This window comes from Megalops cyprinoides, chromosome 5, assembly GCF_013368585.1.
Source record: "Megalops cyprinoides isolate fMegCyp1 chromosome 5, fMegCyp1.pri, whole genome shotgun sequence".
NCBI classification, from domain to species: domain Eukaryota; kingdom Metazoa; phylum Chordata; class Actinopteri; order Elopiformes; family Megalopidae; genus Megalops; species Megalops cyprinoides.
This window is the reverse complement of record NC_050587.1, coordinates 25,536,820-25,563,540: the sequence shown is the minus strand read 5'-3', so window position 1 is coordinate 25,563,540 and position 26,721 is coordinate 25,536,820. Positions and strand designations below refer to the sequence as shown.

The window sequence follows — 26,721 nt, the reverse complement described above, 5'->3', positions numbered from 1 at the left end:
AGTGTGTGTGTGTGTGTGTGTGTGTGTGTGTGTGAGTGTTGAGGTGAGGCTGTGAGTGTGTCTTGGGATGGGGCTATGTGAGTGTTTTTGGGTAATGGGGCGGTCAGTTGGTGGGGTGGAAAGTTCCTCTCTGATGCCACTGCATGTCCCTAATGCGCCGGACGCTCTGGATCTGTGGTGCCTGGGCTCCAAAGTCAGAACACTCCTTGTACTCCCCTTTCTCAAACAGATACTGGTAGCCACGGTAACCAGGGTACTGGTATCCCACCCACCTGGAGAAGACGAGGAGTGAGAGGAGGAAGAGGAGGGAGAGGAGAGCACACATGTGAAGCACACAAGGGGAGAAGAACAGAGGAGAGGAGAGAATAGCAGAGAGGGGAGCTGAATTTGGAAGGAGAGCATTTTCCCTGCTGGATATATTGCACTCAACATTGGGTCTATCTCTACATCTCACTGCAATGGTTAGTTAATGTGAGTGAGTCAGTCAGCATGTGAATCAGTGAGTCAGTGAATGAATCAGTGAGGGACTTGCTCAGTAAGAGACGGTGACACTCACGTGCCGCTGTGGACCTGCACTGAGGTAACCTTCTCCTGGTAGCCATGGGCATGGAAGCTGGGGACATCATCGTCTACGATCTCAATTTTCTTTCCCGCAAAATTGGGGCTTTCAAACAGGACAATCTTATGTTCCTGGCTGTCCTGAGAGATACAGACAAATCCATCAAGACAGAGACAGGAGTTTCATACACAGACTGTATGGCAGACAGGACAGACAGGTGAACAGAAAAATAAGTGAAAGGACAAACCGATATAAACAGGCAGGTGAATATATGGACAGAGTGATAGAGATGCTAGCTGTTTTACCACTTTGATGGGGCGGAAGCCAAGAATGCTGTCGCTGCGCCTGCTGCTGGTCCAGCTGTCCCAGCGGGGATATTGTCCCTTCTCAAACACAAACTGCTCCCCCTTACAGTCCGCCTGCTCATAGCCCACCCACCTGCAACAAAAAAGGCACAAGAAAACAAATGAAGCACACACATGATGATGAAATTATAGAATTGTAATGCTTTTTTTTTCAAAATGTTGTATAGGATAAAAATGTAAATTTAGTGGAAAGTATATTTGTCATTTATGTTACACATATACAAACAAAAATATTAAATGATCAGAGATTTTGCAGTATCATTATTATGAAATTGTATTTGTCGTTTGCATTTACTATTAGAAAAATCATTTTTGAAAGTATTAAACCATTAATCTCTCCTTTAACTTTTTACCATCTGTCTCTCCCTCCTTATTTGGCTTTCTCTCTCCCAACTCTCTCTCCCTCTAATGGCTGTCTTTCTCTGCCCCTCCTCCTTTTTTCCCTATTTCCTTCTCTCTTTCCACTCCCTCCCTCCATCACTCACGGTCCACACAGCACCAGTACTGATCCCACTTTCTCCACTCCTGCCTCCTGCAGGTTGAGGCAGGGCCCGGTCAGCTCATGACTGCGACCTTGGAAGCTTTCCTGCTCGAAGATGACCAGCTGCAACACCCCGAGAGAGAGAGAGAGAAAGAGAGAGAGAGAGAGAGAGAGAGAGAGTGCAGGAAGGGAGGGAGAAGAGGGAGAGAGAGGAAGATTAGCCCAGCCAAGGTCAAGTGTCACTTTTGAGGCAGCTGGTCCCAACAAAGACTTAACAGGTCTTTGATGGGAGCTGGCTGGGTTGAACTGGCTGGCTGGGAATCCACATTCTAACAACTAAGCCATTGGGCCAGATCTTGTGTGGGAAACTGCTGTTGTTGTTGTACTTCATGCTACTGCAGCAGTTTCTCAACAGCTGACTTGCGATAACATCTCAGAATGATGGGTTCCGTATGTGTCACAGACATACAGAGATGCTCAAAGCAGATTTTATCAGGTGATGGAGGAGAAAGTTGCATTGTTGCATGTGGCTGTTTTTAGTAGCGACTGGATGAAGCAGCTCTCAAAACAGTAGAGTCTCTGGCTCAGCCAATGACTAACTGACTGACTGAGTGGCTCCCACTGTAGCATACTATCCCTTTCCCCTTCCTCTTTTCCCTTCTCTTTCACATACCTTTTCTTCTCTTCTTCTTTCTCTTTTTCCCTTCATATCCCCATCCCCACCTCAACTTGCCTCATTCCACTGTCTTGTTTCTTACCTAAGAAATACCTCCACCACTGAGGCAGAATCACCTAGGTGACACCTCTGCGACTCCTCACTCAGTGTTCCCCTGCTGTTATGGGGTTGAGGCTGATGGTGAGTGATCCTGACCTTGACCACTCCAGAGAAGGAGAGTACTACCTGTCATGTCACCTGCATGGACCAGATATCGCACCTGCACACCTCCAGTCAGCAGATGGCAGTAGAGGATATGTGTCTCACCTTGAAAGCAGGGGCAGCTGGCTGCTGCTGTTTAGATGCGGGAGTCTGGGGGTCTGAGGCCATGATGTACCAGGATGGTTTACTGTAATGAAAAGTTTGAATCAGAGAAAGAGAGAGAGGGTGAGAAAGAGAAAAGGGGGGAGAGGAAAGAAAGCAGGAGAACTAAATTAAAAATGAAATTAAACTGAATTAAAAATTCTTTTGGAGGAGGGAAACACAGAACATTTGGCAGCAGGTATATAGCCACAGCTGGAGGAACAACGGGCAAGAAACATCCTCCCATTTAGCGACCTCTAAATGTACTCTATTCATTTCTGTTTTTATTTATAAGTTTAAAGCTTATATGAATTTGAATTTTGCATCATTTCTGCAGGTCCTTTTTCTGTACATTATCTCCCATGTAAAAGTGCAGTAATCAATATGAAAAAGTGCATTAAATTAATATGCATTAATGTAATTCATAACTACTGTGAAAATATGCTAAATGTTAGACTGAAACTAAACAAAACAGAATCTTTGCATGAGTATCCTTATTTTATATCTATGAATTCATGCAAGAAAGCTGCATATAACATATGGCATATCCAACCCAGGCTGAAACAGCTGTATGCACTAACATCCTACAAGACTATTGCATGAGAATTACACATGAACAATTTTCATTTTTACATGGATGGACATCAGACTGAAAACATCTAACTGCGTAGCAAAAAAAAACTCTGATGGCACAATACCAATCCTGCCACACATCTGTAAAAAGCATCATAAAAAAGCATAATTTTGATTTATGTCCCACAAATCCCAATCTGCAGCATTGCTGAGAAACACTAAATTAGTAAAACTGCTGGAATTCGCTCCATACAAAACGAAGTTAGACAGAGAGGGGGAGGACTTTGAGAGACAGGTGGACAGAAGGAAGCAGGTACAGTCAGATAGAGAGAGAGAGAAAGAGAGAGAGACAGGTGAACAGAGGGACAGAGGGACAGAGAGACTGACATTGTGCCCTTACCCAGTACCCAGTTTGTGCCAGTGATCAGAGGTGGCACGGTGGGTTTGAATATATAGGGCCGGCGCAGGAGGGGAGGCCATGCCAGCTTGTTGTGCCAGCTCCTGGATGCCCAAGCCTCTGTCTAGACAAGCCCCCGATAGGCTGAACGGAAAGCCCAGGTGGGGGGGGGGGGTTAGGGGGCGGGGGACCGGGCTGTCTGCTCATCAGAGTTATTCCATTAGTTATCAGTTTTTTCCCGGTCGCTCATTGTTCCATATTCATATGACTCAGCACAGCCTGTGCCAAGACTCCCAGCTTTACAATGAGGATGAGATATGCCTGGCCCACTGTGCCAGAGAGAGTTTACTCTCTTTTTTCTTCCTATTTATACTGTCCTGTTTTATTCTGATAGAGGGAGGGGAGAAAAGGAGAGGAGGGAGGGCTGGACTTAAATGATCATGCCCTCAAATGCTTTGGTAATGCTGGACCACTCCTGCTGTGCTAATAACTAAGCCAGTTTGGCTCCTTGAATAATAAAAACCTTGAGAGGGAGACAGAGGGAGGAGAGAAGGAGACAGAGAGGGAGATAGAGGGAGGGAAGGGATAGAGAGAGAAAGAGAGGCAGCGACAGACATATATATATAGAGGGAGAGAGTAAGGCCCAGACAGAGGAATGTAGATAGGTAAGGAAAGGAGGGATGGATAGAAAGAGATGGGGAGAGAGGGAGAGGTAGCATTAGAAGAGAGAGGTAAAGAGAGCATCGGGGCTGAGGGGAATTAATGTTAATGGCATTAATGCTCTTCTCTGGTCCATTGTTAGAAGCTGAGTTTTGCTTGAGGAATTCTTTTCTTTTTCATATTTTTTCATAAGTCTGCAACTGAAGAGGACTTAGTCTGAAATGTAAGACACTCAGATAGTAGGTGTGGACTCTGTAATAGAGAGCAAAAAAAATACACAAGCTGAATAAACACCTTGACACAAAATATAATACTGGTGTTTTATTTATGAAATAAAACTTTCATTATGATTCGATTGTGACCACAACTTCAGTACACGTTTTATAGTGTATCTTCAGGCTTCAGTTTTTTCCCTCTGTTTTTGTTTCCCAATGCTTGCATACTTAAAGGTGTGACTGAACAAAGATTTCATCATCGATTGCAACAGATTGTGCGTATTGTGACATCATTGTCCAGGCCTTTCTCAGTCAGAGTTACCATCATTATCTCAGCGGTCAATGAGTTCATTGATTCCTACAATCAATGGGTTCTGATGATGAACAAATAAATATTCATTTATGCCGTGCAAGTCAAAGGTTAGGACACACCTGATTAAGATAATGGGAGACATGTATTCAAAGACATTTAACAACTAACGTCTAATAACATGCTTAATTGCTTGAAATTTGTTTCTTAGACAAATATAAATAGTGAAGGTGATGCCTATGCATGAATTTCTTTCAAAAAAACGTATTCAAAAATATTTTTGGGTACTTTGAAGAATCTAAAATATATAGCTTTGATATGTTTAACACTTGTTTGGTCACTGCATAATTCTGTTTGTATTGTTTCATATTTTGATATGTTTACTATTATTCTAAAATGTGTGGAAAAAAGTAAGTAAAAAACCCTATGAGTGTGTCCAAACTTGACTGAGACTCTATATATATCTCTATAGATATATATATATATATATATATATATATGTATATATGTGTGTGTGTGTGTGTGTGTGTGTGAATAGAAAAAAGTATAAACACTTGCCTCATGGCAATATCAGAATGGAGAGGATATCAGAAACCATTTCAAATAGGAAAGGATCATTTTGCATGGACATATGTCTATGACTTATGTGTCCCCACCTATGTGTGGTAAACCATAGTGATTTTAAGGTTGTCTGAATAGGGGCCTGTGTATCTAAATATAATGTTGCCACGGCATATGTTCCAGTATGTGGCAGTGTAGCATAGTGGTAAGCAGCAGGAATCGTAACCGAAAGGTTGTCAGTTCGATTCCCCGCTGGGTTGCTGCTGCTGTATCCCTGGGCAAGGTACTTAACCCAGAATTGCCTCAGTAAATATCCAGCTGTATAAATGGGTAACACGTAAAACTTGTAACCTATGTAAGTCACTCTGGATGAGAGCGTCTGCTAAATGCCAATAATGTAATGTAATGTAATGCTTGTGTATTCAGTACACTCATGGTGAGTCTGCTTGCTGCTGTGGAGGGGGATGTGCTGACAGTTAGTGCCCCGTGTTATCTAAACTACAGACTACATTCCCCACCACCAGCCTGGAAGGGGACTGTGGAGATCCAGCTCCTTCTTTGTGAAAATAATGTCTAAATGTAGAATTAACAACTAAATAAATTAGATTTTATCTTCCAGTGAGCTACATGGAAGGCAGTGAGCATATCAATATCGATAAATATCCTGAATGCTTTTTTGATTGTTTTGTATGAATAAGAAGTGCCATTCGACACATTTGTTCAGTGTATATTCAGGCAATATTTGCCAGCTGCCAGTTTGGCAATTGTGGAATAAATGTACCAATTGTGATCATATTATACAGGTATAATGTAATAATGTATGAATAATGTAATTCGAAACATAATCATACAATTATGTATAAGGCATTGCTACAGTTTTTCTACAGAGTAATATCCACCCACTTCTTCATTTCACATCTTAAGATAATGTTTTTTTCATATAGAGTTACTGAGGACCTCATTACTGATACATGCTCCCGTGTTAAAGATATAAAATGCATATAACTGAAAAGAATGTTACCACTTGATATTACAGCAGTCAGTACAGTATGTAAAAACTGGGCTGAAGATGGATGGTTGGATGTAACCATGTAACCTCAGTGCTCTGGGAGATTCCCTGTGTTCCCATACTGTAGTCTACATGTGTGTTAAGTGCTAAATGTAATATCAAGACGTGGATCATTACCTACGGTAAAAGCTGTTACTCAGTAATTAATTAACCTTGTATTGACATTAATATAGGGACTGTTGTTCCTGCTGGTCGGTGTCTAACTTTAATTATTTTGTTCATTGTAACGGAATTATTTCCTAATTGCGGACTATAATGCCACTTGTTATAATCTGTGCGTTGTTACTAGTACTGCATGTGTGCTTTACACTTTAAACATGAGTATCCAATGTTCAGCAAGTGATTTTAATAGGGGTCTGTTGGGATAGATAAATGCATATGTATATATATATGTTTCTGTCCTGTTTACGTTCTCCTTAAGGTTCTTTCTTTTGACCTGGCAAAAGGGGGCATGGCTTAGAGATGATGGTGGTGTGTTGAGAAATTGAACCTTGAAAATGGAGGACGCTGGGTTTTCAGAAAGACAACAGAAAAAATGGACTATGGTGGACTGACCCACGAAGTCAGCTGAACCCCCACTAACCAGCAGTTGTGACTGCCTCAAGGACTTTGTCCTGGCTTGTTTTCTTTCTTGTCCTGCCTTTTTTTTTTTTTTTTTGCTTTCTATTTTTGGGAATCCACTATCCAAACAACTTCTGGAGACACAGCACTTGGGCTACCTTGCTATGTTAGACACTGCCAGGGCTGGTCAAGGAAACCAGGGAGAGAAAACCTTGCTATAGGTGAGCCTCTACCCAAGCCCCTTCTGTGCCTGCTCTGTTTTTAGCTTTGGTTTCTTTCTAGCCCTTTCTCAAATACGCAGGTACATCTTTTATGTTAGAGCGGGAAGGTAAATTAGATATAATCTATTTCCTATAGCACTGATTCTCAGTTCTGCTCCTGGGGGCCCCCCTGCTCCGCACGTTTTCCATCTTTCCCTGCTCTACCTACCTGACTGAACTCATCAGTGGCACTTTTGATTAGCTGAGCACACCTGATTTAATCAAGAGCATGCACACTGATTTCAATCAGGTGTGTCTGGAGCAAGGATAGATAGAAGATATGCAGGACAGGGGGGCTCCAGGAGTAGGATTGAGAAACACTGTCCTATAGGAACAGACATGCTCCTCTCTTCCCATAACAGGGCCATTTACCAAATAATTCAATAAATACAACTATGTGAGTTTTAATATCAATTTAATAAATAATAATGTAGAAAACAAATAAATGGTTTCAGCAAACATAAAAGTGTGGTGTAATGGTTAAGGAGTAAGGAGTAAGGCTAATGCTAATGTTGCTAATACTAATGTTGCTGGTTTGATTCTTAGGAGGGCCAAAGCTGTTGTATCCTTGGGTCGAGTGCTTAATTGTGGGAAATAATCAACTGTGTCAATGGATAATTTATAAAGAGGCAAATATACACACATTACATTTGATAATTACATGTAATGTGATGTATTGCTTTGTTCATAAGCATTCAAACTAAATTTAATCGCCTACCCCAACCTCAATCACAGCTCCAACCCAATCCAACGCTAAATCCCAAACCAACCAAAATCCCAATTGTGATCCCAGCTCCAACCTCAATCCCAGTTCCAACTTCAACCTCGATCCAACCGCCAGTACTAAACCCTACCCCAAAAACTAACATCAGCCTAAACCCCAGCCCAATCCCAACACACTCAGTCAGGTATTTGATTTAGAGCTGAGATCTTTATTTTCAGCTGAGACACGCACAGAGCACTTCTCATTTCCTAATGCGTCGTTTTTTCATTCCCATTGGAGACATGTGAGTGGGAGGAGCCCGGGGGCGGGGCAGCAAACTGGGGGCGTGGCTGGTGGTTCTCCTTCAGCTGGAGCCTGCAGCAGCGGGTGGGGCAGGAGGAGGGGGCGTGGGTGTAGGCGCGGGTGCAGGGGCGGGCGCTGGCGCGGGGGCAGGGGCGGGGCCGGGGCCGGGACCAGGAGCAGGAGCAGGGGCAGGGGCAGGGGCAGGGACGCTGAAGCAGCCCCTCTTGTGCCATTGCATGTCACGCACACGCCGCACTGACTGGATCTCTGGCAGTGCTGCCCCCCAGTCATTGTAGTGCTTGAATTCTCCCTTCTCAAACACATACTGGCGCCCCCTGTAGCCCGGGTATGTGTACCCCACCCATCTAGAAGAAAGAGACAGAGAGAGAGGAGAGACCAGTGGATGGGTTTGTCTTTTTTAATGTAGTATTTTCTTCTATATTTCCTCCCAGTTTTCACCCAAGTTGGAATCAGTTTTTGCATTACATTAGGCTCTTCTCTTCACATACCCTCTATGCTCATGCAGAACTGCAGAAATAACATGAATGCCATCCTGTGATACACTCACACACGGCCAAGGGGTATTTTTCACACTGCAAGTCACAATGTGCACCACAGTCAAGCAAACACCAATTGGTGGATAAAATGATCTCCACTGATGTCATTAGAGCAACTCACAGGGACTTCTGCTAGCGGGAGCCACAGTGGCAAGACAAGAGAGACACCCTGGCCCATGAAACCCATCCTGCCACTGCTACAGACTCACAGTTTTTGTTGGCAAATGTGACAGCTCAGACTCAAACTTGTTGGGCTTAGGCTTTCCCGCCTTTATGCAACTCTGTTTAAAACCTCCAGTTGTAGATTAGGCTTGTCTCACTGTGACAACCTCAGAGTAATGCAACCCTTCAATACATTTACATTTACAGTGGACCAATTGGATAATAGGCTCTTCTCCACTGCCATCATCTGAGCAACTGGCAATTACCTGACGATTCAAAAGGTGCCTGACAGCGGTGAAATGAGGAAAAGATGGCCCAACCACCTACACCTATCCACATCAGGGCAAAGCCAATTTGTTGTGGTGCTGTTGGGTTCCCAGTCACTGTCAGCTGGTGACCTTGCTGGGACCATGCCTGGGACTCAGGGCTTAGCCTGCAATCAAGAGGAGCACCTAGCTAACTGAGCTACCTGGGAGCCTGGTTCTGCCTGTTTTAAGGCACACATGTAATCAATTACATACAATGACGTACAAAAGTATGACTTAATAGAGATTAATTAAATAGGGCATGAAAAGATTCAGAAAAGGAATTTTCTTATGCCCCCTTTACGTCTTCCCTGGAAGGGAGCTGTCAGCCCAGCCCAGAAGCAGGCACCACCAGTAATCCCTCATTTTCTGAACACAGTGTTGAAGATAGCAGGTGTGCTGGTAACAGTTCTTCCAAGTAAGAGGGACCTAGCCTATGAGAAGCAGCTGTGTGGCAAAGTAGTAGGGAGCAAGATTAGTAGTAGAACTCGGGACTCACGTTCCATTCAGTGCCTTCACACTGCCCACACGGTCCTGGAAACCATGGGCCCAGAGGCTGGGCACATCATCATCCACAATCTCCATCTTCCTCCCCGCAAAGCCCACAGATTCAAAAAGGTGAAGTTTGTGCTCCGCGCCATCCTGTAGGGGGCAGCAAACACAGACATGAGATTTTATTGTTTAACATGCTGGAACACAAGCCATGCAGTGGCAACATTACATTTACACACACAGGCCCCTATTCAGACAACCTTAAAATCATTTAATCTTTCTTCTTGTCCAGTTACTATGGTTTACCACACATGAAGCTTTGCTGGGCACTGAACTCATCCCAGCATTCCTTTAACATATGATAATACAGTGTTTGTAAAGTGTTTGGACTTCTATGTTGTTAATCACAAAATTTAGGACATCACTCTGAAACAGACAGACAGGGAGTTTGTGAGTGACTGTGTTTGACCGAAAGTCTGTCGGTGCTGTGTGTCTTCTAGTGAGTCAATGCCACAGACAGTGTTTTGGTTTGTGACTCGAATAATACTACAGTCAGTGTGACTATGCGTGAGTTGGTCAGTCATGAGGTCGATGTACCTGTTATTCGTCCAGTTGGTGCTGTGATTAGTGGTCTAGTTAATGCTGTGGTTAGTAATCCAGTTAGTGGTCCAGTCAGTGCAGTGGTCAGTGTGTTTTTGACTGAGTTGGTCAGAACTGCGATCAATGCTCCAGCACTCACAATTTTAACTGGTCGCACAGACATCAGGCTGTAGCTGTTTTGGCTGTTGGTCCAGGTGGTCCAGCGTGGATATTCGCCTTTCTCCAGCACAAACTGCTCTCCTTTAAAGCCCTGCTGCTCAAACGCAACCCACCTGGAATGTGACAGGACCCAGAGCTGACGCTGCTGCACCCCTCCACAGCACTCAGTCACACAGTCACTCCCCAACCCATTTCACTCACTACCTTGCACTCTCACTCACTCCTTATTTGACAAAATTGTTCATTAATTCATTGATAGATTACTCATCAGTTAATGAAGGCATTTTGTTGTTCATTCATTTATAATCTCCTTTACTCATCCGTACATTCTTGCAATGACTGATCATTTTTCATAATGCAAAGTGGAAGGACAGGAACAAGGGACTTACTGTTTCCTCTGTTTCAGCTTTTCTTGAAGAGATTGGATGAAAAGGGGAAATAAATGGAGGGATAGACAGAAGGAAGAGGAGAAGGAGGAAGAGGAGGAGGAAGACATGCTCACGAACAGCAGTACTTACGGCCCAGAGTCCACCTTCACTGAAGCCACCTTGTCCAGGCTCTTCTCAGTCACATCCTTACACTCTGCCGACAGCTCCAGTTTACGACCCTGGAAGTTCTCAAGCTCAAACAGCACCACCTAGAAAGAGAGCGGGAGGCAGGGAGAGGAAGATCACTGAGGTGATGTGATTGGTGGGGAAGATGGCTATTGTGATGCATTTAGTGGTGAGAATGTCTGTTGTGATGCAACTAAGGGACAGGATGGCTATTGTGATATCATCGGCATAGATGATGGCTATTGTCATGTCATTAGAGGACAGGATAGGTAATGTGATGTTGCTGGTAGAGAAGATGGCTATTGGGATGTCATTGTAGTAAAGGATAGTTACCTTGAAGGTGCCGCCTGCCCCTCCTTGACTTTTCCCTGCAGCTAGCTGTTCCGGGGCACTTTGCTGCTCCGACATCCTCCTTCTCCTGAGAGTAGAGAGTGAAGTGTTACTTAAGTGCTAACATCACAATCAATTTTGTCCTGTTTTTGTAGATGTGTCATTTCTCAGATTTCTTATCATTCTACATTCTCCGTTCCCCCCTGTACTAATGCTGATTCCAAATATCAAATTACTTCACTTAATTATTAAATCATATTGTCTTTCTGTTTGCAATACTGTCCTAAACAGGTTGCTGCCCTGAAATATGATCCATCAATCATTGTTTCCACCAATCATGTAGAGATTTCCTGAACAAGTTTTTGGCAATAAACCAGACAAGATTCTCCTTTTGCACCAGAATGAAGAGCCACACTGCTCCGCCCTCATACTAGACATTAGACTCCTCAGTCCCCCAAACTCAAGATGGCGCTGGGTTTATGTTTATATGTTCATATCAGCTTCTCTGGGGCAGCACACAGTCTTACCCTGAGACATTTTATCAGTAGCTTGGAATCATAAATTGCATGTTACTCATTTCAACCTGACGACCTTTGCACTTGTGCAGGAGACCCAAAGGAGACAAATGCAATCTTCAGATACACTCACATTGAGTCAATGGCTACGTTTTGCAGTAGAGGTCACACACCATACAGCAGTGGAGTGGGCATTCATTGGAGGATAGGCACTACTCCGCTGAGGTCATTTGAACAATTCACAGGTGGCTGATGAATAGCAAGATGCCTGAAGGTGATTTAACTAGAAGGCCCTGGCTGACCTGCTGAGTGCTACCTGTGGCAGAATGAAGCCAATATATTCTGCAGTCTACAGTTCAGTCATTGTCCACAAAAGGCATAGCTGGTTTCAAACCTGAACCATAGGTTCAGCCTATACTCAAGGTCAACGCCTTGAGTTGTTTCTGTGACTGCCAAACCTGTACTAATCTGTTTACATCAAAAAAAGCATAACTCCTGGTTATAAATTTATACTCAGACTCAGAAAAAAGCCCCATGCTGTATAGACCAAATACCCACCAACCAGAGGTGGACAACTTCTGCCATTATTACCTCATGTGGCCCTTCAGAACTTCAAGTATGAAAGAAAAATGCCATTCTTTAACATGCTATAACAAGCTATTACATTGCAATTACACTGTAGACAAATATGACCAGGTTCACATCACCCCTGTAATCTCACCAGAAACATAAAATCTACGGATTTATGGTTGAATAAATAATCATTACATCTCCCCTCATGCCATGTGTGAAATGATTTCACATACAAATAAATACAAAATAATTTGACAGTCCTCAGAATAACACAGGCGTTTGTTTTTTTTTTTTTTGATACGGCCCTTTGACAACAAATACTGGTAAATTCTCGCTCTGGTTGGCTACCCTTGCCTACTGTCACTTGTCCTGACACTCTGCAAAGTCTGAATCAGATTCCTGGGCAAAGTTGTTTGGATCGAGGCCCAAATGTTGCACAGATTCACCCTCTGGATCATTCTCTTTGCTCAGCTCACTTCTCTTTATCAGCCAAGATATATAGTATAAAGGTCAATGAATCAGTACCACACTGAAAAAACAAAAGCCCCTGCTCCACCTTTACACAGAGTCAATTGTGGTGTAACACTGATATCTTCTCCCACTGAAGCAGTCCTTTCTCCCAACCCTAAATGCAGTTCCTCGGATCTGATCTACATGCATGAACCATACATCTTTAAACAGTGCATCCCTTTATTCATTTACTCATTTACTTCTCAGGCATTTATCTTCCATAATGCACACACGGAAAAAAGAGCACTTATGAAAAGTATAGCACAAAAACCAAACCAAGCATGGAAACTCTGGCAGTCAGAAAATCAAAGAAAGTCAGACTTCATTCTCTCACAAAGAATCAGAGCAGGACTGGCTTCACCTAGTCAGAAAGAATCAGAGCAAGACAGGCATCATTCATTCAGAAAGAATCACACTGGCTTCACTCATTCACAAAGTTTCCAAGCAGGACTGGCTTCATGCAGGGCAGGATACAGATGTGACAAGGGATGGACAGAAGGACATGGAGGTCCACAGGGATGGTGGGAGGAGGTTGTGGCCAGCAGGGGTACAGCCGGAGAGACAGAACACGGTGGTTTTTTACCTGGTTTCGCGTGTCTGTAGCTGTGCCGTGTGCGACCCGTTCTCTCTGTTTCGGGCGGGGTGTCGTGGGGCTTGGAGAGTCGGGGCGCAGGGGGGGTATTTATGGGCTATTTCTGGCCAGAACAGCAGAAAACGGGGAGCTGTTGATACAGCAGCTCTGTCGCCCGCATTGTGTCCATAACACTGCCTCTCAATAGATGCCCGCGTTGGCACACCCTGCCTGGTGGATCGGCTGGCACCGCTGCCAGGGCAGAGAGTCCAGGCACACGCAGGGAGAGAGCCAGGGGCATTCAGCAAATAGCCTCCACTCAGCACAAAGTGGCAAACTATCCCAGCTCTCTGACCACACCCCATTTACCAGTCCACCACCAATTTTCTATCCTTCCTTTTCCCTCTCCATCCCTCTTTCACTCTCCCTCTCCATCACTCCTTCTCCCTCACTCCCCCTCCTTCTCTCCCTCTGTAAAATGCATGGATGGAGAGGTAAGGGGAGCTGCAGAAAGACTGAAAATGTGTTTAAAGAAGGACCGATTGAATCCTAAGACGAGAGTGTGTTATTTTCAGTACTCTCTTATACAGATGGAGAAAATTGTCTTTAGATGACTCTTCGGTTGTGTCATATGACGGCAAAATTTAATTAAGGTAGTGAATGAAGTGAAAATCACATTTTTTCCCCTGGGACCCACAAGTTTCTACAGACAGGGGGAAATGCACCAAAAGTCCTGGTGATGGATGTGGGTGCACATAGGAAGAGGCAAGATGCGATTCTGGCACCAAAAACACAATACCAGGCACAGCTGACTGGCAAAAAATGACCTCATTACTATGCCATTTTTAGGTCCAGCTTGTGTTTCATTTCAAATCCCATGCAAATCCTCCATCAAATGTCAGTCACAATTTCAAAAATCTGAACTCAGGTTTTTGTCCCTTGATTGGCTAAATACCAACTATTCACTCATCAATACTAGAGCCCAAATAAAACAGGCCCAGGTCTTTAAACCTTTCAAAATGTTGAAAAGGAATTAGAGTGGCACTCAATATAACTGTAATGTGCTCTGTTTGTAAGGCAACAACTTTGAACAAGTGTTTCCAAGCTCATCCATGCGCCATTAATATCAATGATTCTTCATCGACTTTTGCAAAGCGCACTCTAAATCACAACCACAAACAAGACACAAAAAGACAACACACAAAAAGGCTCATATATTAATTTCATAGAAAATTTTATTTTCATTTTTTGAAAGTGATTTAATTAACTCTGTATATTGTACATCCGTCCCTCAAATGAAGAAATCAAAATTATAAAAGAATCCCCTCAATGAACAAAAGTAATTTTACTGAAGAAAACACTGATATACACACACGGAAGCACCTGACATTTCAGGAGACTGAGAGCAAACAAATATTGTCCTTTCATAAGAGTTCCAGCATCAACCTGTCAAACAGACTAGAAATGTTGTGAATCAGGATGAAGGATGGTTACTATTACTGTCAGTCAACATTCTCAAACTCCCTGATTGGAAAGACTAATGGGGAGTGGCTAGGTAACTGAGGCTAAAGTTACACAAAGTAGGCAGAACCTTTAAGCATCTGGACCAATCAGAATGGACTGCACTTCAAGTCAAACGAATGAAAAAAGGCTTTGGGAGGGACCATGCTATAAAAGAATGACAGCAGGTTGAGGAACAAGTCCATGCAACATGTGATATAAAAACATCTCAGATTCACTAACATACCACCTCAGTCCCACACGGAAAATACATGAGATAAAGGTATCTCTGGATGCTTTGATTGAATCATCCCTTAAGGTGGTTCATCCTGTAAAACACTGTGTCTTGAACCTGGTACCAGTGGCGTCTCAAAAATACTTAAGCACCAGACAACACATAGTCATAGACATAGTCACGAATACATCTGGCATCCTTGTTATGAAGGTAAACAGTCAGAGTCCAGCTATTCATTCAGCACTCTTGGGTTCATGTAACCTTTTACTCAACAATTAAAAAAAAACAGGAAAAACACTCCAGTGAGAATTCAAAGCTGTGACAAAACAGTGATTCACCACAATACAATGATTGTGAAATAAAATATGGTGTTAAAAATGTCAAACATAACTATTTCCTGAAGTTTGTAAGGTGTTCTAACTTAAACACTTCCAGGTAAAGAGGTGCTTGGTCAAGCAGGCAAACCTTTCTGAAGTGCAATGTCTACTGGCACAGAAATGCTTCGCCTCCCAGGCTTCAGTTTTGCTGGACAGCAAGAACATAAATTGGCTGCATGCTCCTGTACCTCCAGCAGAAATAGTGCATTTTCCTTTTCCCATTTCAGTTTGTCCACAAAATCTACATCGTTTTAAGAAAGGCACTTGTTTTTGCAAATGTTTCTGACATTTCCACAACTGAGAGGTTAACAGGCAGAAAGAAGACATTCATGGGAAAAAAAACAGCTGCAGGATTCCCTTCATTTCTTGGTCAAAAGGTCAACGATTCTTTCATTACTTCCTCTCCACATTCTCCAGCTTTAAGTCACCCTGTAAAACAGACCACAAGGTAAGTGATCCTACAGGCATATGAGAATAATAACCGAGAAAGGCATGTTTACTAAACATTATTAGCCCACAGATCAGGCCAATTCCATAAAAGCCTAGGTCAGCCAACATTTAAACGGAACACAAGACAGAAATCATAACCCACTGACTATAAGGTTTTCTAACACACTGTCAGACAAGAACACTGAAGTGACATAACGCTGAAAAAGGCTGCGAAAGAGAGCGACAAAGGAGAGAGAGTCGGACATACAACACAACATTGTCCCCATGAGTTACTTTTTGTATATAGCTTTGTCTTGATTTGTAATTTCTCTCATTTTTTCCATGCAGTACTTCATTATTTCTTACCAGTGAACATGATTATAGATTTCTTGTGATAGAGGATGCAGTATTCATACAGTATCCGACATGTATCTGCTTTGACAAACACGTATGTATGTTAGTCACCACAGTAAAATACACATAGTGAGAGTGTGGAAGTCAGAGACTCACGTTGCTCCTCACTTCCTGTCTAACTGTCAGCACCGTATAGGCTCTGCCGCTTCTTAGACTTCAGCTCCCGCAGCCACTGGGGAGACGACTCGGCCCTGAGGATCACATACACTGTCACCACATTCGCCATCGCCTCAGTGATCTTCTTCACACTCACAACTGCCACAACTGCAATCACCAGATTACTAATCGCCACGAATGTCACTTTCATCATTGCCACATTCACTCATACGTATCACATTCATAATTGGCACTCATTGATCATGCTAATGGTAAAGTTCATTGTTAGCTGTTATTCATTTGCTTAAGATGCCCAGTGTGACTTGTGAGTTAAATTGTACCAGTTCAGTTTTGCAGCTGGACACTTATTGAAGTAATTCAGATCAATTAATCTTGCTTATCAGGTATGTCATGTAAAGGCAAAGACACATGTCTGGTAAGCAACACTACAAGTTATGTGTCCTGAAGTGTGCATCAGCACTGTCTAGGATCCGAACCGCCAACCCTCTGGTCACATGTCAGACTCCCTAAGCACTGTCTATATCAATCAGAATGTGTAGAGAAATGCAATTCTAACCACTGGACGTGAGAACTCAGCCCTGAAGACTCAGCCAAAAGTGACCAGCACATTTGATCCTTACGATTTCCATGTTACTATCTGTTCAATCCTTATCATTTCCTAATCTTTTTTTTTGTTTCAGTTTTGATTTTTAGAATCTTTTTTTTGCAGTCATGGTAACGCTTGCCTGTCCTCTGTCCCAGCAGCAGGTGGCAGCACACGCTGCGCCCCGGGGGGGAAAGGCGATTTGGGGGAACGGGAGAACTGAGAGGGGGAGGGGGTGGGGGTGGGGCTGTCTGCCTGTCCGTCAGAGTCTCCTCCTCGCTTCTGCAGCACAGCCTGAGAGAGGGATGGAGGGAGTGAGAAAGAGGGGGAGAGATGGCAAGTGAGAGAAAGACAGAGATTCAGATGGAGAGGAGGAAACAGGAGTCTTTGATCATTCATTTAATTTGATGGTTCCTCATGGTTGGACTTCTAAAATTATTTGCCCAGTAGTCAGTCCAGACCAGTCAACAGTCTTCTTTAACTGACAAATAACCAATCAGGAGGGGGAGGAAGTGGAGTGATGAGATGGAGACTGCTGCAATCTTGTTGGTTTCATTGAACACACCTCATACTCTAGTCTAGTGGATGGTGCCTCACCTTGAGTTTGGAAGGGTCCATTCCTGGGAATATGGGGACCCTCTGTGGCTGGGAGGAGGGTGGACGGGGGTCTGTAACCATGGGCTTCTCCTCGCTATCTGAATCCTGCTGCTCAGCAGACTCCAATTTCTCCTCTGCAATGACATAAAAAACTAAAACTTTAATGTCATAGTACTGGCTGTAAAAATCTGCCCAAGAAACAGTATTGTCTCTTACCCACTGCCTGTATCAGCGCCTACTGCAGTAAGCATCTATTACCACTAGAGGCAGTGCAGCATAGAAAGGCCAGGAGAGCTGTCATAGTTTATTTCAACAGCCCTCTTTAAGTTCTTAAGCTGAGTTAAACTACCCTAGATGTCAAAAAATGATGACTTGACACAGACAAACACAGGCCTACATTGAGCAGCCCTTTCAGACCTGAAGTGAGCAATAAAGTTGAAGCATTTTGTGAGATTAGACTAGCATAAATATCGTAGAAGTACAGCATAAGATGATAAATCTAATTGTCAGTATGAAGGTGAGGTTTGAGGAGGAAGGAAATGAGATAATGAGTCTGACAACATAGTCACCTGACCTAAATGTAGCCAAGAACCTTTGGGACCAAACTGTAACCAAGGGACCTTTTGGGAGCTGGTAGGTGGGATGCACTGCAGCAGGAATACCTCTGGCCCTTATTTTACTATATGCCAATGAATATGCTATCATTACAGTTACAGAGGGTGTTACAGGGTATACTGTTAAATAGGGTCTGCAGCATACTAAACTAGATAAAGAGGATATCCAACCAAGACCAAAATTGCTTTATGTACAATATGATGAATGGTATCATACTCACTTTCCTGTGATATTGCACTTATTTTTCACAAGGGTAATAGCCATTTACTGTTAGCATACCTGCTCTTGAAAACAGTTATAATTAGCACCTTTATCACCTTGGCCATCTGTGTACCTGTACATTCACCATGCAAATGCTTTCCTTTTTAGCAACAACAACAACCCCTAACTGCTTCCTGTTCCAGCTTCACATACAGCAGGTGGGGGAACGCAGATTACCTGTGGAGTCACGGAACCTCCAGTCCTCCGGGTCTGAATCAGGCCCAATGCTCTGACGGACAGGCCACGAAGGCTGCGACCGCCGGCCTCGCTTTCGACCAAGTTCAGCTCTGCTGAGATGCATGCTGGAGTCCAGCAGCGAGGTGGAGACCTGAACATGACATCACACACATGCACACAGGTTAATACACTCACAGGAATGTATATACATACATTGAGCGCACACACAGATAGGGATATGTATGTATACACACACATGCATACAAAGGCATATATACACCCAACAATCACACATTGACACACACACATTGAAATACACACAAATATATGCACAAACACACACTTTTGGAGATATGGTGAGATCCATTAATACAGTGCAAACATTACAGGTGAAATGTATTCTGGTTAGAATGTTATCAAAACAGGAGGGCGGAGCCAAAAACTGACCTCAGGAAAGGGGAGGGGCTCAGGCTCCAGACAGAGGGTAGAGTCGAGGGTGTCAGGAGCATCGAGGTCACTGGGTGTGGCGGGTTCCTCTGTTGTCTGAGGTGGTGTGGAATCTGTAGGTGATGCGTTGAGGGTGTCCTCTGGATCCGGGGTGATGGGAGTCAAGCTGGGGGGGAGTATTTACATATTTATACATCTAGTACAGTGATAATAAAAGGATGACTATGCCACATGTACTACAATCACAGTGGGCATTCAGGCCCAACACACCTATGGATTGGTTTCTATTAGAGGCAACAGAATCAATCCTCAAAGGTCAATGTGGAAAAACAGTGTGACAGCCTCACCTGAACCAGTCAAGGCGCTGAATGCATGGACATCTGAGTGGCTTTATGCAGTTAGAGTAATATTAATAGAGCCAATGAAAAGCAAATTTCATATTCACCAATAACCTGTGTTAGAACCAATTTGTTAAAAAGGTACAAGGTAAAACGTACAAGGTACAACTAAAAAATGAACAAAAAAAACCTCTTTTTACACACATAAAAAAGTACATTTAATTTACAAAGACATTCACAGAATCTTTTTTTCTTGGTTTAATAATAAAGGATAATAATAAAGACAGATAGATGAAGAATGTGCCGGCTGCTTCCATGGGGACACTGTGGTTGTTGCGGTTTCATTGATCACTTCACTTCCCAAAACCATGCCTGCCACAGAGACTGGTCAATCGGAATTTGCTGGCTCAGATTTGGTTTGGAGGAACAGCAGCTGGAAACATCCAGCCCGGCCCAGCCCCATCATGTGACCAGGGTCCTGTGGGCCTCAGCTGTAGCAGGGTGGAGCCCTGGGGTTCAGGCGTGCACCCACCTGTTATCAGCTTGCACTTCTGTGTCACATATCCCATTATGGCTCTGCGTCTCCTGGGCCAGCTCGTCTTGCCCTTCCTCTTCCCCCTCCCAGCTGCAGTGGCTCTTTGACTGCTTCAGAGAGAGGGAGAGAGAGAGAGTGAGAGAGGTGAGTGGGAAGACTTACTGAAAGAAGTGGTAAAACAACACCACTGCAATAATGCCCTCCAGACAGACCTGTACACATACTTGTTTGTAATTCTGGAAAGGGTTGCATTTTTTGGCCTGCTACATCATCATCAGATATTCATATTTCACCTTCGGGGTGTTGCTTATTTGTGATAGGATTACCTTTCTGAACTATGGAACGAATCAAAACAACAAAACTTCACCGTGTTATTTGTATTGACATAAAATTAAAGTGCAACAGAGTTAAAATAGGCATGACAAAACCACATCTCAGCTGTGACAATAACACATGCACTTGAAAGAAATAAAAACAGGACATGCCTTTTTCTGCCTTACCCTGAGATGCATATGATTGGCTGGAAAATAAGTGATCAGATACTTTAGAGAAAATATATGAACACATAGTAGGCCAAGCATCAACAGCACAACCCTTTCCAGATGTTTTCACATGGAATATCAGCAGGACAGACTAATAAAGTAGTATTGAAAGCACATAAAATATATAATTTGTCTGTGTGTGTGCAGGAAATAAACATAGAATCAACACTGATTCTGTTTAAACACTTTAAATATATACGCTGACACAGGCAATTCGGGGGAAAAAAAATCACAGAAGTATGCACACAACCCTCTTCAGCACCCAAATACACATGATTGTCTTTTTTGAATTAGTTCTGCCAGAACTGGGCCCTTGCAGTAAATACAAAAAAATTACCAAAGCTAACTAGTTCTAGTTCTAGGAAAAATAAATAAAATAAAAAATTTACAAAGATAGAACCTAAATGTAAGGATATCAATTACAACTTCAAATTAGGAGAAAACAACAGACATAATGTTAATATTTAGACCTGTAAATCAGATCAGGGAATTTCAGATAATGAATGAACTGAAACAGAAAGATATGCAAGATATTAAATGTAATCAAGATGAATGACTGGAATTTGATCACTGACAGGAAAATCCGAATTTCAGTTATTTGGCAAAACGTGTATATCTGAAACGTGCTATCCAACAAACTGCAGGGTGTGCTCACAATCCAAGATTTCAAATTTAACATGCATGCATCTCTCACATTACAATACATTACATCATTGTCATTTAGCAAACACTCTCATCCAGAGAGACTTACATATTATCCATTTATACACCTGGATATTTACTGAGGCATTTGTTGGTTAAAGCACCTTGCCCAAGGATCCAGCAGCAGCTCCCCAAACCAGCAACCTTTCTGTTACGAGTCCTGCTCCTTTACCACTATGTTACACTGCCGCCCATACATAATTACACATAATCAATTAACTATGCATGACTTATCCCATCCCATTTCAGTTAAAAATAAGGCAATATAAATTTAATCGGGAACTGAGATTAAGACAGAGTAGAGAAACAAGAACAACTTTCCTAATTCAGTTAACACCATTAGACAAATCAGATAATATAAAAAGATGGAGCTGTCAGCACTCCCTGGTGGATCTGAAGCAGAACTAACGGTATCATGCAGTCCAAACAAAACATCTTTAAGTAGAATCTATTCCCTCAACATCAATGTCCTGAAACCCATAAAACATTCAAGTACATACACTAATACTATGTAAATATATGTATATGGACAACAGCATGCCCGCTGCTGGCTGCTCCACAGTGTTATAAAATAAATATTTCCTCATCCCATCTCTTATTAAACGCAACACAGTGCCGAGTGCATTTCAGGTTTTCAACATGTACTTCAGATTAATTCAGACACCAAGTATTCCTTAACAGTTTTAACATTCCTGCATGTTTGTGTAGGTAGTATTTCCCCTGACCTGAATCTAGTGCAATCATGTTGTCATCACTGGTTGTTTTACTGTTTAATTATCTCTCTGTCACACACATACACACACAGAGTTCAAACAAACATACAGTATGTCCAACAGATTTTTTTTTCATTTACATTTTGAGCTTTTACTGTTCAGAGTTGGTAATCATGTTATATTTACAAGGTGAATTAGTCTGATTACTGATATGACTGTGGGGCTCATTACAGAGTTTAAAAAAAACAGGTCAAACATTGCCTATATAGCCAACAGATGAACACTGCCCTGAAGAAGCAACTGTCAACTTCCCAATTTACACTGAAAGAAAGCTGTCACGCATTACATGAACTGTCGCTTATTCACACTGCACGGTTTTCTATTACTTCAGTCAGCCCCTTTCTGTTGCTGGTATTGCATTTCAGAAACATAATATTTCTGCAATCACTAACATGTTTACACAGCCTTCTGTCCACTGTGTTTACTGTATATCATAGACCTGAATGTGCCTCAGTATGTGTGCTGAAAGCAGCGAGTCACTCTGTATCGAAACTTGAAAAAGAATGGGGGCAGGTGGAGGTGACAGGGTGTGTGCATGCCTGACTCATTACTCATGCTTAGCTCCTGATCAGCACACAACACTCCTTCAGCAAGGAGAAAGGGCATTCCTACTCCTCCCTGTCACACACACAGGAGCACACACACACACACCGTACACATAAACACACACATGCACACACATACGCACACGGTGTGCACAACATACATCCACTTGCATGCTTCACCCCAATACTTCATCTCACCTCTGTCTGAATGGTGAATCCTCCCTCTCCAGACTCCAAGTTCTGCTGCTGGGGGTCATCTTGGGCAGGGCTCCGCGATGGTTCACTCGGTCCCTCTTCCTGTCTCAGGCTGGGCTCAGAGGGTGTCTCACCTTGGGCTGCCTCTGATGGGGGGGTCAGTTTCAGCTGGGCACTGCTGGGATCGCTGACCTGGGTCTGCTCAGAATCCTGGCCCCCACATGGCAAGCAGCCACCACCAGGAGTCTCCACTGCCTCCTCTCTCCTCTCCTCGGTCTCTTCCACCTCTGTCTTACCCTCCTCCTTTTTGCCCTCACTGCCTGGGGTGTCTGGACTCAGGGAGCTGCCAGACTCTGCTGCAGAAGTCCCCTGCGACCATGACACTTTCCCCCACCGTCCCCATGTTCCAGGCTTCACAGAGAAATCATCAAATTTAACCTCCTCGTGCTCCGTGCCCTTTCCATCTTCCCCCTGGGGGTCAGGTTTTGGGAGCGTGGATGGAAGCAGATCCTTCGGATCCTCTCTCTCACTCCCCACCTCATTCTTTCTCTCCAACTCCATCTGCTGCTCTTTCTCCACCTCAGTTTGTCTTCCTCCCTGTCTCTCCCTCTGTGCTCTTTCTTCTTCTACCTCCACCTCTGTATCCTTTGCCATGCTTTCTCTCTCCATCTCTCCCTCCCTCTCCATCTTTTCCCGCTCCCTTTCTGCTTCCATCTCCCTCTCCCTTTCTAGTCGTTCCCTCTCTGCCCTTTCCCTTTCTCTCTCCACCTCTCTCTCCTTCTCCATCCTTTCTCTCTCCATCTCTCTCTCCCTCTCCACCCTCTCCCTCTCAATCTTTTCTCTCTCCCTTTCTTCTTCAATCTCCTTCTCCCTTACTAGTCGTTCCTTCTCTGCCCTTTCCCTTTCTCTTTCCATCTCTCTCTCCTTCTCCATCCTTTCTCTCTCCATCTCTCTCTCCCTCTCCACTCTCTCCCTCTCAATCTTTTCTCTCTTCCTTTCTTCTTCAATCTCCTTCTCCCTTGCTAGTCGTTCCTTCTCTGCCCTTTCCCTCTCCACTCTCTCCCTTTCCATCCTTTCTCTCTCCATCTCTTTTTCTTTCTCTACCTTTTCTCTCTCTGCTCTTTCTTTCTCCACCCTTTCTTTCTCCTTCATCTCTCTCTCCTTCTCAACTCTTTCTCTCTCTGCCCTTTCTCTCTCCATCTCTCTCTGTCTCTCTGCTTCCGACTCAAGCTGAGCTTGCCTGAAGCTCTCTCCCTCCTCCTTCATTTCCGTTTGTCCCTGATTCTCCACCCCCACTGTCTCCTCATCAGGTCTCAACCTCTGCAGAGCCCCCACCTTCAGACAGCCTAGATCTTGTTTCTCCAGGGGAGCTGTGTCAGCTCGTGTGGCCCCGGGAGTGTCACCCTGTCCTATTGTGAGTTTCAGTCTCTCATCCTCAGAATCTACAGCAGGATGTGGGGAGCCATGGAGAGTTGTGGCTCTGTCCTCTTGTGGAGTAACAGAAAGGCATTCACTCAGTGCCCTGCTCTCCTCCACTACCCCCACCATCTTCAACACATGCCCCACTCCCTCTGGGCAGGCCTTTTGCCTGGGAGATGGGCTCGTCATGCATACGCCCTCTGATCCACCCTCATCTTGTCTCCCCTTGCTGGACGTCTCAACCATGTTCCCAAACTGGACTTCCTGGTCAGGCTCCAACATTCCATCAGAAGGGACTTCCTGGGCCTTGCAGTCCAACCTTTCATCCAACTGGTCAGAAGGAGCCTGGAGAACCCCTTGCCTATTCTCTCTGCCAGCCTTGGTTTGCTCACAGACACCTGAAGTGGAGTCTTCCAGCTTGAAGAAGAAAAAAAAAAACAAAGACCAATGTGTGTTCTGTTCTGTGTTCTCTGAAGAGTGTGTTAGTTTTTTCTATATGCTGTTAGTGCAGTTTTAGTTACTAGTTTAGTTTATGTTTTTAAACTCACCTTCCCATGATCCTCGCTGCTATTATCTGGGTCACCTCTTGTTCCCTCTCTCTCCAAACCACTAGGAATGCTGGGTAAACAAGCTGGTGGCCTTATCACTTCAAAACTAAAACACCAAAATATACAAAGGTCTCATTAAAGGTCATGAGTCCTGAAAATTTAAATTGTACTACAACAAATATATATATAATTTAACTCAAAAGTGAAGTTATAGCCTTTGGTTCCTCAGAAGTCTCATGTCACGTCAACAGGGGTCATGACCAAATGCCAGAGCACAATACATCCTCAGACCCTACACTGTGATACGCAAAATAAGCAGAGCAAAAGAGAGCCAAGGAGTGGAAAAGGAATACAGAGACAGAGACTAGAACAGACAGTGGGATCTTGTGCCTCATTCTTACCACTTAGTGAGGTCCTGGGATAAGGGGCGGGGCTTGAAGGCTATCCTCTGAGATGTAGGCTGAGAAGGGGGGGTGTCTGCTGTCAACAGCTTGATCCTCTGTTTGACGCCCACTGGCTTTTCTGTGACTGGCTGTGCTGACGAATGAGGGTCCGCCCCTGGGGCTGGGGCACAGCCCCCAGGAGAGGCAGAAGAGGACTCAAACAGACGACTGATGCGCCTTTTTATACTGCCACCACTCTCTTCATCTTCATTCTCTTTCTCCTCCTTCTGTCCCCCTCCCTCCATCACTGCAGGTGTAGGCTGACATTTGCGGGCTGGCACCTCCACCCTTCTTTTGTTCTCTGTCCTCTCGGCTGACCCAGCAGACTGCTTCCCTCCTCTCTGCGGGGTGCCCCCCGCGCTTTCCCCCAGCCCCGACCTGCGGGGGACTTGTAGGGCAACAGACTGAAACTTGGAAGTGAGATCTGCAGACAGGGGTCGCCTTCCTGTCCAGCGGGGTTTGGCAGTAGGGCTTGAAGAGTCTGGGTCCTGGGTGGAGACCGGAGTGAGACCCTCTGAGATGGGCTGGGTCTTGGCCACAGGGACTGGCTGGGTCTTGGCCGTGGAGGTAGACAGGGGCGTGGCAATGGAGACAGGTTGGGGTGAGGCCATTGTCTCAGAAGCCCGCTCCTGTTTTTCTCCCTCCCCTGCACCAAGTCCCACAGATGGCTCATCCCCCCCGATTTTCCCCAGGCTGTGTCTGTGGGGCTGGATGGAAGGCCCCAAGCTAGGCTCGCAGTCTGGTTTCACAGGTGTGGCATCAGATCTGGGGGTGCTGACTGGGTCCGATACAGGGATGCTGGGCTGCTCCACTGGTTTAGAATTGCTAATCAGGTCCTGTTTAGGGGTGCCGGGCTGATCAGGCTTTTGGGTCCCTTCCAAGTCTTGTTTGAGGGTGATGGGTGGGTCTGGTTCAGGACTGTTGGTACGGTCTGATTTAGGGGTGCAGATCAGATCTGTTTTGGGGTCACTGGGCTGGTCTGATTTGGGGGTGCTGGTCAGGTCTGCTTTAGGAGTTTCTAGCTGATCTGGTTTAAGAGTGCTACTCTGATCCTGTTTCAGGGTGCTGACCGTGTCTGCTTTGGAGGTGCTTGGTGGATCTGTTTTAGGTGTGTTTAGTAGACCTTTAGGGGTGCTTGGTAGATCTGTTTTAGGGGTGCTTGGTAGATCTGTCTTAGGGGAGCTTGGTGGGTCTGTTTTAAGGTTGCTAAGAGGTTCTGGGATGTAGGAGGTGGCCTGTGTGGGTTTGGGGACGGGCTTGCTGAATGGCTTGGGGACTATAACTGGACGGATAGTGGTATTTCTCTCCACAGAGAAGGGTTTGGGAGTGAGCCGTGGTTTGGGACCTGATAAGGGCTTGCTGGGTCCGGGGGAGAGAATGAGGGGGGGTCGCTCGGCGCCAGGGGGGGCATCCATGGGGCTTGTGTTGCTGGAGTCTGCCAGGGGGCTGAGATGCAGACGTCCTCCCGAAACTCCTGTTCTCCCACCCTCCCCAGTCTTCACCTGCGTTGCCATCCCCCTTACTGAGACCCTGGAGAAAAGCGAGGGAAGGGAGACAGGGAGATGA

The 26,721-nt window shown here is 44.4% G+C and overlaps 3 protein-coding genes across 4 annotated transcripts; all 3 read right to left on the bottom strand.

Annotated features, from left to right (window-relative positions):
- Window positions 1–103: 103 nt before the first annotated feature.
- On the bottom strand, window positions 104–3,454 carry LOC118777859 (beta-crystallin B2-like). Its single transcript, XM_036529080.1, has 6 exons — window positions 3,397–3,454; window positions 2,388–2,469; window positions 1,410–1,528; window positions 865–997; window positions 557–699; window positions 104–272 (listed from the first exon to the last, which is right to left on the bottom strand). The coding sequence occupies exons 2-6, from the start codon at window positions 2,448–2,450 to the stop codon at window positions 104–106; spliced, it is 627 nt and encodes a 208-aa protein (XP_036384973.1). The 5' UTR covers window positions 2,451–2,469; window positions 3,397–3,454.
- Window positions 3,455–8,096: 4,642 nt separating this feature from the next.
- Window positions 8,097–11,272, bottom strand: LOC118777858 (beta-crystallin B3-like). 2 transcript variants are annotated; one of them, XM_036529079.1, is made up of 6 exons: window positions 11,198–11,272; window positions 10,829–10,947; window positions 10,291–10,423; window positions 9,559–9,701; window positions 8,246–8,400; window positions 8,097–8,173 (listed from the first exon to the last, which is right to left on the bottom strand). In XM_036529079.1, the coding sequence occupies exons 1-6, from the start codon at window positions 11,270–11,272 to the stop codon at window positions 8,097–8,099; spliced, it is 702 nt and encodes a 233-aa protein (XP_036384972.1). The 2 variants fall into 2 exon arrangements, with proteins under 2 accessions (XP_036384972.1, XP_036384971.1); XM_036529078.1 differs by having other exon boundaries at window positions 8,097–8,400.
- A 5,872-nt stretch (window positions 11,273–17,144) lies between these two features.
- LOC118777697 (uncharacterized protein KIAA1671 homolog) lies at window positions 17,145–23,464 on the bottom strand. Its single transcript, XM_036528807.1, has 6 exons — window positions 22,749–23,464; window positions 19,986–20,095; window positions 19,116–19,281; window positions 18,669–18,819; window positions 17,616–17,749; window positions 17,145–17,312 (listed from the first exon to the last, which is right to left on the bottom strand). The coding sequence occupies exons 1-6, from the start codon at window positions 23,457–23,459 to the stop codon at window positions 17,145–17,147; spliced, it is 1,440 nt and encodes a 479-aa protein (XP_036384700.1). The 5' UTR covers window positions 23,460–23,464.
- Between the last annotated feature and the right edge of the window lie 3,257 nt (window positions 23,465–26,721).